The sequence below is a fragment of the Elephantulus edwardii genome, unplaced genomic scaffold, assembly GCF_000299155.1.
Source record: "Elephantulus edwardii isolate Elephantulus edwardi_28Jun2011 unplaced genomic scaffold, EleEdw1.0 scaffold00158, whole genome shotgun sequence".
NCBI classification, from domain to species: Eukaryota; Metazoa; Chordata; class Mammalia; order Macroscelidea; family Macroscelididae; genus Elephantulus; species Elephantulus edwardii.
Genome location: NW_006399908.1, coordinates 2,936,966 through 2,949,838, shown reverse-complemented (window position 1 = coordinate 2,949,838; position 12,873 = coordinate 2,936,966). Strand labels below are relative to the sequence as shown.

Genomic DNA, 12,873 nt, shown 5'->3' with positions numbered 1-12,873 from the left:
GATTTTTTTTTCTGAAAAAGAAAGCAATGTTTTGTCAACTAAGAATAGGGGGTTTCCTGGTTGTAAGGAGTTTTCTAGTTTTAATTTTTAGGCTTACTAGTATTAATAGAATTTTTAATATACTTATTCTTAATGATTGTGTGGAAACTACAGAAGAGTGTCATTGATTTCACATTGCAAGCAAGATTCTACTGAAGATTATCCAAAAACAATTAGAACAGCACATCAGCAGAGAATTGATGGAAGTCCAGGCTGGGTTTAGAAGGGGTCATGGTACTAGGGATATTGTTGCTGATGTTAGATGGATCTTAGCTGAAAGCAGAGAATACCAGAAGAATGTCTATCTGTGTTTCATTGATTATGCAAAGGCATTTGGCTGTGTGGATCATAACAAACTGTGGCTGACTCTGAGAAGAATGGGAATCCCATAACATTTAATTGTGCTAATGCAAAACCTATACTTGGACCAAGAGGCAGTAGTCAGAACAGAACAAGGTAACACTGCATGGTTCAGAATTGGGAAGGGTATACGCCAGGGATGCATCCTGTCTCCATACCTTTTCAACATGTATGCAGAGCAGATTATGCGAGAGGCTGGGCTCTATGAGAATTGTGGCATCAGGATTGGTGGAAGATCTATTAACAATCTGCGTTATGCAGATGACACAACCCTGCTTGCTGAAACTGAGGAGGACCTCATGCACTTGCTGCGGAGGGTCAAGGACTGCAGCCTTCAGTATGGACTGAGGCTCAATGTCAAGAAGACAAAGATTCTCACCACTGGACCAATTGGCAGCGTCAGGATGGATGGCGAAGAGATTGAGATTGTCCACAGCTTCAGTTTGCTCGGCTCCACATTCAACACTCTTGGCACCAGCAGTCAGGAAATAAAAAAGTGTATCATGATGGGAAAGTCTGCTTTTAGGGACCTCTCTAAAGTACTCAGGAGCAACGGTGTCTCTCTGGAGACTAAGGTACGCCTGATACAGGTCATGGTCTTTGCAATCACTTGTTATGCATCAGAGAGTTGGACAATGACTAGGGAGGACAGAAGGAGAGTTGATGCTTTTGAGCTGTGGTGCTGGAGAAGGGTACTGAATGTACCATGGACTGCCAGTAAAACAAACAGATTTATCTTGGAGAGGATTAAACCAAGCTACTCCTTGGAGGCAAGGATTCTGGGGCTTCGTCCGACATACTTTGGACATGTTGCCAGGAGGGACGGGTCCTTGGAGAGGGACATTATGCTTGGGAGGGTGGAAGGACAGCGCAGGAGGGGAAGACCCTCTATGAGATGGATTGATTTGGTGACTGGGGTAATCGGGATGGGTGTGTAGGAGGCAGTGCGGTTGTCGCAGGATAGACCAGGGCTTAGGGCTGTTGTGCATAGGGTCGCTATGAGTTGCAATCGACTCGACAGCACATAACAACAACAACAACATTCTTAATGATTACCTGGAAGATTCTGTATTGAAAGTATCGAGGCTTTAAATTATTATATTTTACATTTGGAAACATTACCATTACAACAGTGTATGTTTGTTCTCTAATCTATAACAAAGAAGAAAAACAACAGTGTCCATAGATCTTGTCCTGCTGTAGTCTTCTTCCTCTCTCCCTTTTCACGTAGAGTTTCCCGCCCTCTGCACCCTCAGATATCTCTCATCTTTCAAGATCCATGTGCCTTTTCATCCTTCAGGAATATTTTCCTTGTTTCTCTCCCACCTTTTCCAGCAGAAAGAAAGTGCTGCCTCTTTTTTCCAAGGATTTTCTGTTTTATTGTCATTCACAGCATTCTACCTTTCATTAGATGCCTGTAGTCATTGTATCTCTTTTAGGTCACATAAAGCCACTTGAAGACTAGAACCAGGTGTCCTTACCTTTCTGTTCCCACCGCCTTGAGTGATAACCTTTCTCATTGTACCATATCAATAGGCAAACAGATTGGATGAATAATAGATGCTCAGGCTAACTCCCAAAAGTTCGGTACACAGCCCTAGGATTACTTATCACTGTCTGAGCTTAGATTACCAGGAGTAAGAAGCTCCTTTTCATCTGCTTCCCATGATCCAGGCACTAAATGAGTAGAAGAGCCTGTACATCTCTTCATGAGGGGACTTCCCATCTCTGACCTTCCTCCCCGGGAGCAGCTGGTGGATTTAGTTCAAGCCCTTGACCTTTTGATTGGCAGCACAACATAGTGCCACCAGAGCTCCTTAGGTAGAACTGAAATGCACTTGAGCAGATTCCTCTGAAATTTGGCATAATGGCTCAGCCACCATGGGTGTCACCCATTGCCTCAGATGTAATGTGGAGAATAAAAGCTATACCTTTTTTCTAAATGAAAAATGCTTGCTGTTTTCAGAGAACCATCAGCATTTAGAATGGGGAGGGACCTGTAAGACAGTGCAAGTCAGGATTTAACAGAAAATTGAATCCACTCAGAGGGTTTACAGAGTTTAACACGGGAAATTAAGAGGTGATGTCACCTGGATCACACAGAGACAGCAACTAGAGGAGGTGAGTAGGAATTACAGGACAAGAGGAAGGAAAGGTAAAAGAATCTACAAACTCCTAGGGGGACCTCAAAGCTGGAGCCCAGACTTCTGAGAATAAGTCCTCTTTGCTCTGTCTGGGTCTGATGTGACAGGAGAAGGAGAAAAAAAAATCCAATTAAAAAAAAACAAACATAAAAAGGCTAGAGCAACTGCCAAAACCACAGTGTGAAGAATCATGGTTGAAATAAAGCTTACCGTATTAGCAGGCAAACAAGAAAAAAAAAAAAAAAAACAAATCCTTTCCCTCCTGCATTCTAATCTTTTTCTGGTGCCAGATGTTGGCAGAGCTGGTAAAGGACAAGGATTATGACTCCAGGGCCACAGGGAGTGTAGAAGGGCGGGTTTGGAGTTGAGGTTGCTGACTGGCACACGGGAGAATCTGAGATCAAGAGCACTTATGAGGGTTACCCAGGGAACCCATCTCAATAACACAGCCACAAACAGCAGAGCAGGGGTGCATGTGTAGAATGTAATGATGATTAAAAATACATGTGGAATGTAGAAAACGATCATGTGGCAATCTGTTTGGACGCCAGAGAATTCTGTCACTTATATCTAGATAAATGTATGCATAAATTTATGTATTTAGTTGTTATTGTTATATGTCCTCAAGTCATCTGTGACTCATAGCAACTCTTTGCATAATAGCTCCGAATTTTGCCATATCCTGAGACAGTCTCACAGTCTCTGACACACCTTACCTCAGTTACTGTGTCAGTCCATCTCCCCAGGGTCTTCATCTCCTATGCTATCTCTCTACCCTTCTGAGCGTGATGTCCTTCTTCAAGGACTGCTCTCGCCTGGCAACATGCCCAAAGGATGTGAGACAGAGCTTCAAAATCCTTGCCTCCAAGGAGTAACTTGGTTTCACTCTCTCCAGGTCAAACTTGTTTGTTTTTTGGCTGCCCATGGACTGTTCAACACTCTCCTCCAGCACCACAACTCAAAGGCATCTGTCATCCTTAGTCATTGTCCAACACTCTGATGCATCGCAAGTGGTGGCAAAGACCAAGGCCTGGATGAGGGACTTCTTTGTCTCTACACTGACTTCATTGCTCTACAGCACTCTGGAGAGGTCCCTCACAACAGATATTCCCAGTGCAATCCCCTTTTGATAAGATATTTTAAAATGTGTTTTGGCTTGTGAAAGTCATACTAATTATAGCAATGTGTGTGAATTAATGAATTACAAAGCTATGTCATTATAATTATGAATATGTATGCTGAATCAAGGGGTCACATAAACTCTGTTGATTTCTTTTAATTATAATATCAAGCCTCTGGTCGTTTACTCACACTCTGTCATTTGTTGTCATGTGATACATGCACACACAGAGAACTAAAAAAGTATTTAGAAAGAGTGTCGCTGTAATCATTCTAGTCAGAACAAAGCAAGACATGCTCTGGTGAGAAGGTCAGCAAGCTCAGATATGTAACCTTCATCAGTAAATCCCTGACTTTGCTCCTGGGATGTAAGAACTTTCATTGTTGGTGTAGTTTGTTAACTTGCTTTGTTATGCACAAATACACATAAAAGCAGGCACTCTTTCAGCATTTCTGCACGTACAAAAATGCAGCATTGATGACTTTAGTCACACTGTGTAATCACCCTTACTATTCTTTGCCAACTTTTTCTATCACCCTTACCACTCAGTGCACCCTCAGGAATGACTCCCTTTTGGCTGCCACCCACCCCCCAGCCCTAGTAATTACTAACACACTCTTGGTCTCTACGTATTTGCTTATTATAGAGAAGAAATTATTCTTTTAGTGGCTTAAGAGTTCCTTCAAACAGTCACTAATGGTCTAATACAAGTAGAAAAAGCTAAAAGAGTCCAGATTTTTAGGATCAAATCAAACTGGAATCTCAGCTCTTCCACTTTGAACATGGCCATGAATAATTATTTCTTACTTTTAACCTGGAGATGAGAATAATCATTTATTTCTTCAGCAAATACTTTCTGAGTAACTACTGCATGTCCTCTACTGCTCCGGGGGCTAGAGGCCAGTGAAGCCCCCTGCCTTGAAGGAGCTTCCATTGCATTGTGGAAAGGCAAGAAATAAGCGTATAGTTATGTAAAATGTTAGTGGGCAGTAGAAGCATGGAGAAAAAGAAAGCATTTTCAGAATGAAGAAAGAGATGGCTCCTTGGATACTGTAACATCTGAACTGAGACCTGTGGGAAGGACTGAACCGTGAATCTGAAGGAGAGCTTTCCCAGCAGCGTGATCTTAAAGTACAGGAGATAGAGTGCACAAGTAGGTAACAAGGTCAGACAGAAGGTCAGAGAGTTGGGCAAAATGGAGAAGTGTTTTAGTTCAGATCATACATGATCTTGGAACTGAAGGGAAACCAGTGGAGACTTTTAAGCAACGAACTGGCATGATTCTATTTGTTTTAAAAGAATCACCATTTGGCAGGAAGAGAATTGACTAGTGGAAACCAAGAAGCAAAATCCCAAGTGTTGATTTCAATTCATCACAACCCTTTAGGACAGAGTCTTCACTCCCATTGACTTTCCAAGATTGTGAATCTTTATGGAAGCAGACCACCACCTCATTCTCTCTCTCACAGAACAGCTGGTGGGCTCAACTACTGTGCCACCGGGACTCCAGACAGAAAGAAAAAGACTAATTAGTAGACTATTTCTACAGTCCTGGCAAGAGGATGGTGGCCTGGCCATGGCCGTTAAGGATGGAGGTACTGAGGGTGTAGGTATTAAGGACGGAGATACTAAGAAGTAGCTGAGTCCAGGGTATGCTTTAAAGGCCCAATCAATAAGATTGCCAATGAGGGAGGAGTGTTTGGAAATGGTCCCAAGTTTTGCCTTGAGCAATGTGGAGAAGGGAGATGCTACTATTGAGAGAGATGGAAAGAACCAGCTGTCACGAAATTGACTATGATTCTTGGTAACTCCTTGAGTGAGGAGCAGAACTGAGTTCCGTAAGGTTTTCATGACCAAAATTTCAAGAGTAGATCACCAGATACATCTAGGCATTTCTGGGTGAGCTCAAAGATCCAATCTTTGATTACCAGCTGAACACACTAACTGTTTGTATACTGAGGGAGTCAGGCAGTGTGAGGGCCTGTTAATTGTTCTAAGTTTATTGCATGAAAATGCATTTATACAATAAATAAGCTGATGTAAATGAAACACACACAGTCCCTGGCTGACAGCAGGTGTTCATTCAGTCTTGGGTTCCTTTCTTATTCTTTCTAACACTTCTTTGTTACTTACTCTTGTCTTCTGGATGAATGTAATCACTGCTTCCCCTTTTCTTTTTTTATTCACTATTTCACCACAGAGCAATATATAGTCAAATAACTTCCAGAAGAGTCCAGCCTAAAACCTTAGCCAGAAGGAAGGTCAGCTAAAACCTTACCCAGAAAGAAGCAACAACAAATAAATCATATTTTTAAATAAACAAAGAGAAATGTTTGATGCCAAAACAACATGCATGACCATCCTGCCAAGGCCTTGAAGTACTTCAAGTGCTTCTGCATCCTAAAAGTTTCTCTGGTATTGAGTGTTTTTAATAGAAATTCTGTGAAGAGTGAAATATAATATTTTATGAGCATTTTTCTTAGACTTTCTGAAGAGAGCCTAAGAAATTGAAGTTACAAAAGAATCTGTAGAAACATTTACTGAATATATATTTTGGGGCAACATTTCCTTATTGTTTTAATTCTTTTGGTTTCAAGTTTTGAAGCATAGTATTAAAAAAAAAGAAATAATGTAAATGTAAATGTCTGTGACCTTGTAGTATGTAAATACATCTTGGCAATATTTTATCCCAAGCTGAAAAAGAACCACCTTGTAAATAAAATCATACAGACTACATTTAAAAAGAAACACAAAAACATAAAGCCAATTCTTGAAAATGCTATTTTGTAGATTCATCTGAAATGTCAGCATTCAGTTCACATGTCACTATATGCAAAGAGTCATCAGCATTCAATTTCTGAATGCTTTTAGTTGAAAATATTCTGCTTTTAAAAATTCAATTCCATCCCCTTGGTCTGAGTTGAGTAATCTTGTGTTTTTCCCAAAGCCCTCCTCCATGCAAAATTTCTCATAACTGATCTAATCCTTAATCCAAAATAGAGGACATCCCCCATACCTTACACAGTAGGAACAAATAGCACATTCACCCCGTTGTCACTACACCTCTCTCTCTCAGGAAACATCTTGTGATTATGTGACTTTAAGTAGAATAAAAGCTGGGAGTGTTTTTGTCAGCTGCAGTGTGTTTAGTCCCTGACTCATGCTAACTTCATGCACAAGAGAAGGAAATAATCAGTTGTAGTTAAGACCTGTTATCCTTGGGGTTTTCATTGGCCTTTCATCCTACTCTGTTTTGGTCTGTCAATTGAACTTTGTTTGACATGAAAAATAGGAGCCAAACAAGGACCTGTCTCTCTTGCATGGCAAGTAGCCATATAGATTGGTCAATACAACCCTTGTAGGCATCTCAGATGTGTAACTTGTGGGGTGTAATGCTAAATTTGAGCACCGATTGTTAACAGCTTCAACTTGCTCAGCTCCACCATCCACACTCCAGGCACCAGCAGTCAGGAAATCAAAAGATGAATTGCATTGGGAAAATCTACTGTTAGAGACTTCTTCAGAGTACTGAGTAGCAAGGATGTCAGTCTAGAGACTAAGGTGCGCCCGAGCCAGGCCATGGTAACTGGAGTAATAGGGGTTGGTGTGTTGAAATTAGTGAGACCGGCTCAGGACATGGCAGGATTCAGAGCTGCTGTACATGGGGTCACTATGAGTCGCAGGCAACTCAATGGCACATAACAACAGCAACACGACAGAAGCCTCTTCAGACTCCTCATGGTACATAGTAGAAAGCAAATCTCTGAGCCAGCCTTTAGTATAAGATTAAAAAAAAAAAACAAACCCAAAGTAGTTGGTGTAAGGTTGCCGAAGAAGGACAGAAGCAAGTTCAGGTCAAAAAAGACAGTTTATTGTGGAGAAACTGCCAGGCTGGCTCATAAGCAGAAAACCAGTCCCCACCAAAACTCAGAGAGGGGTTTTATACTGTTTTACAAGGAACTTGGGGAGGGGGCTGCTCATAGTTGTTCTTCACAAGAAGAGGCTGGGGTCTTAGATAACTATTCCAGGGAAACAGAGGTCGAGCAGTTCTACGTCCTCAACTGAGAGACAACCACAGTTGCTGCTTTCTGTGGTTCATCTCAGGGGCCATTGTAGGAGAGGAAGGAAAGGGCTCTGCAATCCTTGAGTTGATACTGATTGGACAAAGCCCAGAGTCAACTGTTTAGTCTTTTTCCACGTGGTTCTAATTCTAACCTTCCTAACACACGATCAGGAAATCATTTCATTTCTCCCCAGGAAGGATTAATTTCTTCATGTTTTTCTTTCAATTTAATCTTGTAAAGCAAGTAGGAACAGTTACCCAGGTTCCACTGTCATGGTAATTTATAACAGTTATGACCAAAGAATTGTCACCTTTGAGCTGTGGTTTTGGAGAAGAACACTGAACATCCCATGGACAGCCAAGAGAATGAACAGACATGTCTTGGAGAGGGTGGAGCTAGAGTGCTCTTTGGAGGCAAGAATGATGAGACTTTGCCTCACATACTTTGGACATGTTACTAGGAGGCGCTATTCCTTGGAGAGAGACATGATGCTGGGAAGTGTGGAGGGTTGGCAAAGGAGAGGAAGACCTTTGACCAGGTGGATTGACACGATGACTGCTGCAGTGGGCTCTTGTGTGTCAGGAAGAGTGAGGATGGCACAGGATGGAACAGGGTTCACATCTTTTGTTCATAGGTTCACTATGAGTTATACTTGACTCAATGATACCTAACAATTAACAACAACATGTTGTCTCCTGAGATGTCCCTTTTCAAGCGAGGCTATCCCTACCCTTTGACTGAGACAGGAAAGCAAATTGGTTTTGACTGGTCTGCTTTTGAATTCCAGGGATAGTTGCTGTTCTCTTCTGTGGAGTCACACAGGCACATTATACCTACAACAATCTATCGCTGGATTCCAAAATGAGGACTAAACAGGTAAGAGGGAAGAAAAAAACTATCATTACAAAGTTTGTTTCTTTTCTCCATGTGATGGTTATGTAGCAACACCAGCAGTGCGATTGCAGAGAATGTCCTTAGTAAAAGAAGAAAGTGAACTTAAGGCTTCATTATGGATAGGGTATTTATAGATTTCCCCCCCCCCCCTCCAGGATAAGCATTAACCATCCTCTTGGTAAGCAAAAATATAGTTTGAATAGTCTCTCCCTCCTGAGAGGTAGAGAATGTAGACTGTCAATCTTGAAGATGAATGTCCTCGAGTCGGTAATAATTCACAGTCACTTACACCTAAAAGCGTTCTAAAACATGTGAGGCTAGATGGTTCTAGAGAAAGAAGGAGATGAAGAAGAGGACGTAAGCAGGGTTTCCTCTTTAACTGATTGCTTTTGCGTCCAAGCAAACACAACTGCTGGTTGTCACACTAGCAGAATCTATTCCCCCATCTGCCCAGAATACAGCTGCTGGGAGATTTGCCTAAGAACACCATCTATTGTTTCTGCATACAAGTGCTTCCGAGTCACTCTGTGCCAAGGTACACTAGGTGGTTGGAATACAAGGACATAGACTATGCAATCCTATCAGCAAGCGGTGCACTATCACATTATCAAGGCAGCTGATCAGGATTAAAATGTTAACAATCAACCCATTACTAACTGTGTGCTAAATACTGTGATAGAACCTGGAACAGGATATTCAGAGAGCTTTCAGGCAGGCATTCTCTCACAGCAGGGTTTGGGAAGGTCAAGGGCGAGATTGCAGAGGTAACACCTTATCTTAAAATACAAAGAGAATATAAAACCATTATTGTAAAATGACTATAAAGTTCCAGGGGTGGGGAGGGGGAGCATGGAAGCAGAGGGATGGGGAACGTGGGGGGTTGGGGGTGGATTAATCCTGGAGTTTTACAATTTGGTGGGTGGGGAGTGAGGGAAATTGTTAGAATTTGTTCTGGAAAACAATGTATTTGAATTTTGTAAACAAACTACTACAATGTTTTTTTTAAAATGCAAAGAGAGAAGTGAGTTAAGTAATTGAGAAAGATTGAATGTGAAAAACAATGTATAAGCACTTTGTAAGTAAACCAGTATAAAATTTAAAAAAATGTATGCATAAAAAATGCAAAGATAAATTAATTATATAAAGATTTAAGGTCTTCTGGGGTGGGGCCAGGGAGCAGCAGGACAGGTGTTTTTAGCCAAAGGGCAACATGGATAAAGGCTATACCTAGTTCAGTATGACCTAGCTGTGGTTGTTACCTGTGACCCATAGTGACCCTATGTACAGCAGTTCTGAAGCCTGCCCTATCCTGAGCCAGTCTCACTAATTCTAACATGTTGTTGTTGTTGTTTAATGCCGTCGAGTCGTAGACGACTCATAGCGACCCTATGAACGAACAGCCTGAGCACTGTTCGTGCATAGTTTCTGGAGGCAAGCCATTTCAGAAGTGGATGCCGCTCCTGCTTCCAGGGTTGTTTTAGTCGGGAATCTCCAGCCAGCACTGTCCACCATGGGTACCCATTACCATGACTGGCACGTCACTGTCACAGTCTTCAGCATCACAGCAACCACGAGTTACCTCTGTACAGCAACGCACAGACCAGTGCTATACCACCTAGAAGAATGTTTGACAGGAAGACAATTTGAACCTGAACTGAGGGCCACAGGCCCAAGGGTCCTTTGGGCTTAAGGCCGCCTCCTGGTTCAAACCCTAGGCCCAGGCTGGCTAGCCTCACTCCAGGGACAGAGCAAACCTGCACGTCAAACACATTCCCAGAAAAGCAGTCGACTCCAAAAGCTTGCCACAATTCCTGCGCTTACACCACCATGCTCCTTCCTTCTGGCAAGGAGAGCTTCCCAAGAGCCTGGGAGCCTGGGAGGAGCCAGCCAAAACCCAATTCTAACATACCAACCCCCAATACCGCAGTCACTGTATCAATTCATCTTATCCAGGGTCTTCCTCCCCTGCACTGTCCCTCCACCCTTCTGAGCACGATGTCCTTCTCCAAGGACCAGTCTCTCCTGGCCATGTGCCTAAAACATGTGAGATGGAGCTTCAAAATCCTAGCCTCCAAGGAGAGACTGTGTTTCTCCATCTCCAAGACAGACCTATTTGTTTTCTTGGTGGTTTATGGTATGTTCAAGACTCTTCTACAGCACTACATCGATTCTTCTTCTGTCATTCGTAGCCATTGTCCAGCTCTCTGACACAAAGCAAGTAAGACCATGCTCAGTAGATGAGGCTAAAGGCAGTAAGATACAATGAGAGATAAGACTAGAAATATGGCCTAAGGCCGTCATATAAAACGATTTGTATATAACTTCTCAAGGAGTTTAGTTTTCATCCTTAAGATACTGTGGAGTCATTAAAGTACCTTACACAAAATAATTTTAAGATTATGGATGTTCTATTTTGAAAAGAATTCTCTGGCAAACATGGAAGGACTGAATTGAATGACTGCTCTAGCATTTATTATTTATCTGTCTTCCTGCCTACTTTTTTTCTGTATAACAACCAGCCACGTCCAGTGGTATCACAGTGAACATCTATTTATGATCTATCCATCTGGTTCAATTGTTGTGGGCTGGGATAGGGTGAGTGGATCTGCTTGTTCCTAATGGGCTTCCTTGTTGAATCTGGGGGTTTTCTAAGGGTTCTGTCATAGGGAAAATCTCACTGGGATACCTTAGCCAGTTCCATGTGTCTCTCACTCTTCTCGTGAATAAACAGCAAATTCAAGTCCATTCAAAGTCTTCGTTTTCAGGGAGCTCTGGTGGCCTAGTGACAAGAAGCTGTGCTGCAATCCTGAGCATGTGCAGTTTGAATCCACCAGATGCTCTGATGGAGAAGGAAGGCAAATCTCCTCCTGTACCAGTCAGATCCTATTTGATAGTACACAACAAGGGAAAACAAAACAAACCCCAAAAAACGCAACAAATCTGCCAGGGAAGGAGGAACAATCTCCTCCTGTACCAGTCAGATCCTATTTGATAGTACACAACAAGGGAAAACAAAACAAACCCCAAAAAACGCAACAAATCTGCCAGGGAAGGAGGAACAATCTCCTCCTGTACCAGTCAGATCTGATCTGACGGTACACAGACACACACACACAATAATAATTTTAAAAAGGGGGGGAAGCAACAAAAATAAGTCTTTGTTTTCACCCAATATTTGGTGACAGAGTCTGCAAGATTGCACTTTTAACCCAAATACAATGGCTCTCTGTCTGTTGAAATCCAGCAGTTATTCCATAAGAAAAAGGTGTGCCCTCTCCTCCTGTTTGATTACAGCTTCAGAAACCTTCTGGGGACAGCTATGAGTTGGTTCTAACCTGATGGCAATGAGTTTCTTAGCCCAAGAAAACTGTGAAGCTGAGTCCAGAGTCAAGAGACCAAGCAGGTCACCTCCTTACTGGGGAGGAACACTATGAAACTGTATATGGCTTCAGCTGGGATGGTGACCTGGTCACACAGGCAAGCATGCCTTTCTTCTGCAGAGACCTGGAAGGACAGGGAGGCCCCAAAATGGACAAGAATTCAAACACCTTGAAGTCTGGGAGAAAAAGGAGTGGGAAGACAAAAGTCAGGACCAAATAAACAGAAACCCAGGATGGATGACAGAGCCAGCTGAGCTTGACCGGAGAAATGAAGAAGAAAAAGACTGGGCTTTGTCTTCGCCAGGGTCAGCCACCGTGGAGAAGACAGGCCTTGTCTCTTCACTGCTCGCTGACAATGAGCCAACAGAAGCTTCCATCAGACATTGTAGGCTATTCTTGATCCCTTGGCCATGACCATTTCTCCACAACAAGAATTCCAAGACCATTTTGAGATTAGGAAGAGAGGCCTTGAGCTGACATGGAGGTGAGACCTTCCTCCAATCTTTGTGCTGTCAACCCCAAGGCACACAGTTTGAATTCACCAACTGCTTCTCCCATGTAATTAACTGCCTCTAAAAATCTGCTAGAAGATCAGTTACGTGTCAGTTTCAACTTGACAGTATAAAACAACTAGCTATTACAGAGATGCAAATCATGACAATAATGAGATACCATCTCACTTCACCAGTAATAGGAAAGCTCAACAGAACAGAATACAGCAAATGTTACTAAGGATCAAAGAAGTTCTCCTATACGGCTGGTGGGAATGTGGAATGGAGCAATGACTAGAGAGAGCAGCCTGACATTTCCTCAGTAAGTCAAAAATAGAAATCTCATTTGAAGCAGCTAGTCCACTACTGGGAATATACCCT

The 12,873-nt window shown here is 42.4% G+C and overlaps 1 protein-coding gene across 1 annotated transcript in view; it reads left to right on the top strand.

Moving 5' to 3' along the window:
• SLC9A9 (solute carrier family 9, subfamily A (NHE9, cation proton antiporter 9), member 9) overlaps positions 1 to 12,873 on the top strand; it is a 1,074,946-nt gene that overhangs the window by 528,511 nt on the left and 533,562 nt on the right. Inside the window, exon 8 of the mRNA XM_006895119.1 lies at positions 8,515 to 8,603. Within this exon, the coding sequence (XP_006895181.1) occupies positions 8,515 to 8,603 (89 nt within the window). The remainder of the gene's footprint in view (positions 1 to 8,514; positions 8,604 to 12,873) is intronic.